General features: G+C 38.0%; 1 protein-coding gene across 1 annotated transcript in view; it reads right to left on the bottom strand.

Annotated features, from left to right (window-relative positions):
* The window catches only part of Ulk2 (unc-51 like autophagy activating kinase 2), a 74956-nt gene that overhangs the window by 57713 nt on the left and 13431 nt on the right, over positions 1–3812 (bottom strand). The window contains exon 5 of the mRNA XM_005349895.3: positions 3359–3395. Within this exon, the coding sequence (XP_005349952.1) occupies positions 3359–3395 (37 nt within the window). The remainder of the gene's footprint in view (positions 1–3358; positions 3396–3812) is intronic.

Genomic DNA, 3812 nt, shown 5'->3' with positions numbered 1-3812 from the left:
GGTGCTCCAATTTGGGTCTCTGTCTCTGTCTCCTTTCATCGCCTGATGAAGGTTAATATTCAGGGGGGCGATTTTGTTTTTGATGTCTTTTTTCTTTCCCATTTTTACTAGTCAAGGTTCCTATAGCACAGTTCTGAACATAAAAGGTGCTCAACAAATACAATGTCCTTTATAGGTAAAAAATAAGTTCCCTTTTACATGGGTCATACCTAGGAAAAATGTTCAAGTTTAGTACCAAGCAGCGCATGGGCACAAACTAAAGACAATGAAATCCTTATGGGGAACCTGTTGTCAGGGAGCTAGCTCTGTGTAGCATTGTCTCTGCTCTTATCTCTCAAAGACACAGTCCTCCTGCCCCACACACGATGAGTGAAGAGACCTTTAAGCAGTCATGTTTCCACTCCTGTAATAGTTATTCAGTAACTTTCACAGTATTTGGAGAGGCTATAGGCTAACAGCGTGGTGTAGGGTGTAAGGCTTTTAAATTACCAGTTCTTGCCCCATGTGTGATTCTAGAAGACAATCCCTCTTCTTTATAAGTTTGATGAGACTGACTTCATAAGGTAGTTGTGATAATACAAAACAACATACTTAGTATTGGAAACTTCAAAAAAGCCTAGCATATAATGTACACATAAATATTGTTAGGTATAAAAATATAAATTTTCTAAAGTAATGAATCTAAAATGTCTCAAGTATAATCTCCTGAATCTACATGAAAGATTTAAATCCTTCAAGATGGGCTGGAGAGATAACTCACAATTAAGAATACCAAGTTTATGTCTTGAAAAACCAAAAAAAAAAAAAGAGAATACCAAGTTTAGTTCTTAACACCCACATCTTGTGACTAAAAACTACCTCTCACTCCAGTTTCAGGAGCACCCAGTGAGCTCTTCTGGCCCCCACAGGCAACTGCACATATGTGACATACATTCATACAAACACACACATACACATTAAATCTCTAAATCCTTTGTGAGAATATTTCTGTCCATACAATTCTTAGAATAGCATTTTCAAATGTGTAAAAGGTAAAAATAACATTGACATCTGTAGTAAGCGAAACCCTATAGTTTTAAAATTACTTTAATAATATGCCAACTGACACTTTATGGTTTAAAAATACTTTAATAATTTGTTCATCATTGATCCTTAAGATTATTGAAAAAAGTCTGAGCCAGGCCTAGGTGATGCCAGCACTTGGGAGGTAGAGGCAGGTAGGTCTCCGTGAGTTGGATGCCAGCCTGGTCTACAAGAGCTAATTCCAGGACAGCTAAGACTGTTACACAGAGAAACTTTGTCTCGAAAAACCAAAACTAACCAAACAAACAAAACCCACCAAGATATATTTTTCTTACTGAATGTGAGTGGGTGAGTCAAATCAGTGTCTATATCAGCAGTCCTCCACCTTCCTAATGCTATGACCTCTCATATGCTGTGGTGACTCCCCAACCATAAAATTATTTTGTTATTTTGTAACTGCAATTTTGCTGTTATGAATTATAATATAAATACCTGATATGCAGAATATCTGATATGGGACACACACACATACAAACATACACACACACATATGTTACATACATTTGAGGTTCAGAATTTCATTTAGTACTAAAATCTACCACAAAATGATTTCAGTATTTTTAATTCCTTATTACTGGCTTTTTTTTTTTTTTTTTTGGTTTTTCGAGACAGGGTTTCTCTGTGGTTTTGGAGCCTGTCCTGGCACTAGCTCTGTAGACCAGGCTGGTCTCGAACTCACAGAGATCCGCCTGCCTCTGCCTCCCGAGTGCTGGGATTAAAGGCGTGCGCCACCACCGCCCGGCTATTACTGGCTTTTTAAATGATAAGAAATATCCATATAAATATATCCTTTGACTATGAGTTTTTATTTTTATTTTTTTTAAATATTTATTTATTTATTTATTATGTATATAATATTCTGTTCGTGTGTATGTCTGCAGGCCAGAAGAGTGCACCAGACCTCATTACAGATGGTTGTGAGCTACCATGTGGTTCCTGGGAATTGAACTCAGGACCTTTAGAAGAGCAGGCAGTGCTCTTAACCACTGAGCCATCTCTCCAGCCCCTGACTATGAGTTTTTAAATTTAATTATTATGTGTATAGGTATTTTGCCTGCATGTATGTATGTGCACCACATGCAAGCCTGGTGCTAAGAAAGACCATAAGAAGGCATCAGATCCTCTGGAACTACAGTTAGTGATTGTTGTGAGCTGCCATTTGGATGCTGGGAACTGAACCCAGGTCTTAACCACTGAGTCATCTCTCCTGCCCCACTGACTATGATTTTAATTTTTCAAATGTTTGTATTAGCATATATTAAAATTTTAAGTAATATTTACTTATTTATTTAGTGGGCAGGAAGCACACATATGGAGGTCAGCAGACAACTTAAGAGGGTATGTTCTTTCCTTTCACCATTTGGAACCCTGAGTACTGAACTCAGGCTGTCAAGCTTGGCAGCAAGTAACTTCATCCACAGGGTCATGTCTCTGGCCTCTTATTAACATATATTAATTATACCTAATAGTGATGTTTTGTATATGTGTACATATAGATCATATAACCCTCATTACCTTCCCACTTCCCTTCTCCCACTCACTCCTCCTTCAACTTTCATGGTTTTTAAAAAAATGCTTTTTGTTTTTGTATTTTTTGAGACAGGGTTTCTTTGTGTAGCCTTGGTTGTCCTGGAGCTCACTCTGTAGACCATGCTGACCTCGAACTCACAGAGATCTGCCTATCTCTGCCTCTGCTCCCCAAGTGCTGGAATTAAAGATGTGTAACACCACTGCCCAGATAACAAATCTATTTTTAAAGAAATAAAAGGAATTAATGGGTCAGTGATGGCAAACCAGCTGTACCTTTTGAAAAAAAAATCTATTTGGTTTCTTCCATCCTGGGGAAAGCCCCTTCTCTAATCTCCTTCCTCACTGTCAGAGAGAAAAGTTCAATATGTGTGTAAGTTTAGAAAACCAGCAAAACGACTACCAGTTAAACAAGCACACAAATATTTATTGAGTATTTCTACACAAGTTTGGGACAAGATTCAGAAAAACCTCATAGAATGAAACAGACTGCTCTTTATTGAGTATTGACAGATAAACATAAATTTACTTTACAGGGTTAGTGAGATGGTTCAGCGGGAAAAGAAAAATGTCTATGATGACAACTTGACTTCCATTTTGAGACCCACTTGGTCTCTCTCTATTTGTCCTCTTTCTCTCTCTTTGTCTGTCTGTCTGTCTGTCTCTCTCTCTCTCTCTCTCTCTCTCTCTCTCTCTCTCTCTCTCTCTCTCTCTCACACACACAGAGTAAATGCAGTAATAAAATTACCTTGCAAATAATCTGCCAGGTCTCCACCATTGCAATACTGAAGTGTAAAAGAAAAAGTAATCAATGTCAAAACAAACTGCTGTTGTGATTAAAATAAACTATTTTATATCATGACAAGGCAATGTACTTCTTTAATCCCAGCACTTGGAAGGCAGAGGTAGGCAGATCTCTGTGAGTTCAAGGACAGCCTGGACTATAATAAGGTAAATTCTATGTCAGCTAAGATACATAGTGTGAGACCTGTCTCAAAGAAAAACAACAACATTTTAGGCTTAGAAAGAAAAAAAAAAGAGGGTGTTTGAAGAGACCCAGGAGGGAAGGGTGCCAAGTGTGACCTGAGTAGAATCTCTCACGATGGAGAACAGAGAAAGCCAATGCCTTTGATCTCCAAGCCAGTGTCCACCCTCTCCCTGACAGATGCACGTGATAAATAAATAAATAGATAAATAAATAT

Source organism: Microtus ochrogaster, chromosome 7 (assembly GCF_000317375.1).
Source record: "Microtus ochrogaster isolate Prairie Vole_2 chromosome 7, MicOch1.0, whole genome shotgun sequence".
NCBI classification, from domain to species: Eukaryota; Metazoa; Chordata; class Mammalia; order Rodentia; family Cricetidae; genus Microtus; species Microtus ochrogaster.
Note: the sequence above shows the minus strand (reverse complement) of the source record. Positions and strands in the feature narration are given on the sequence as shown.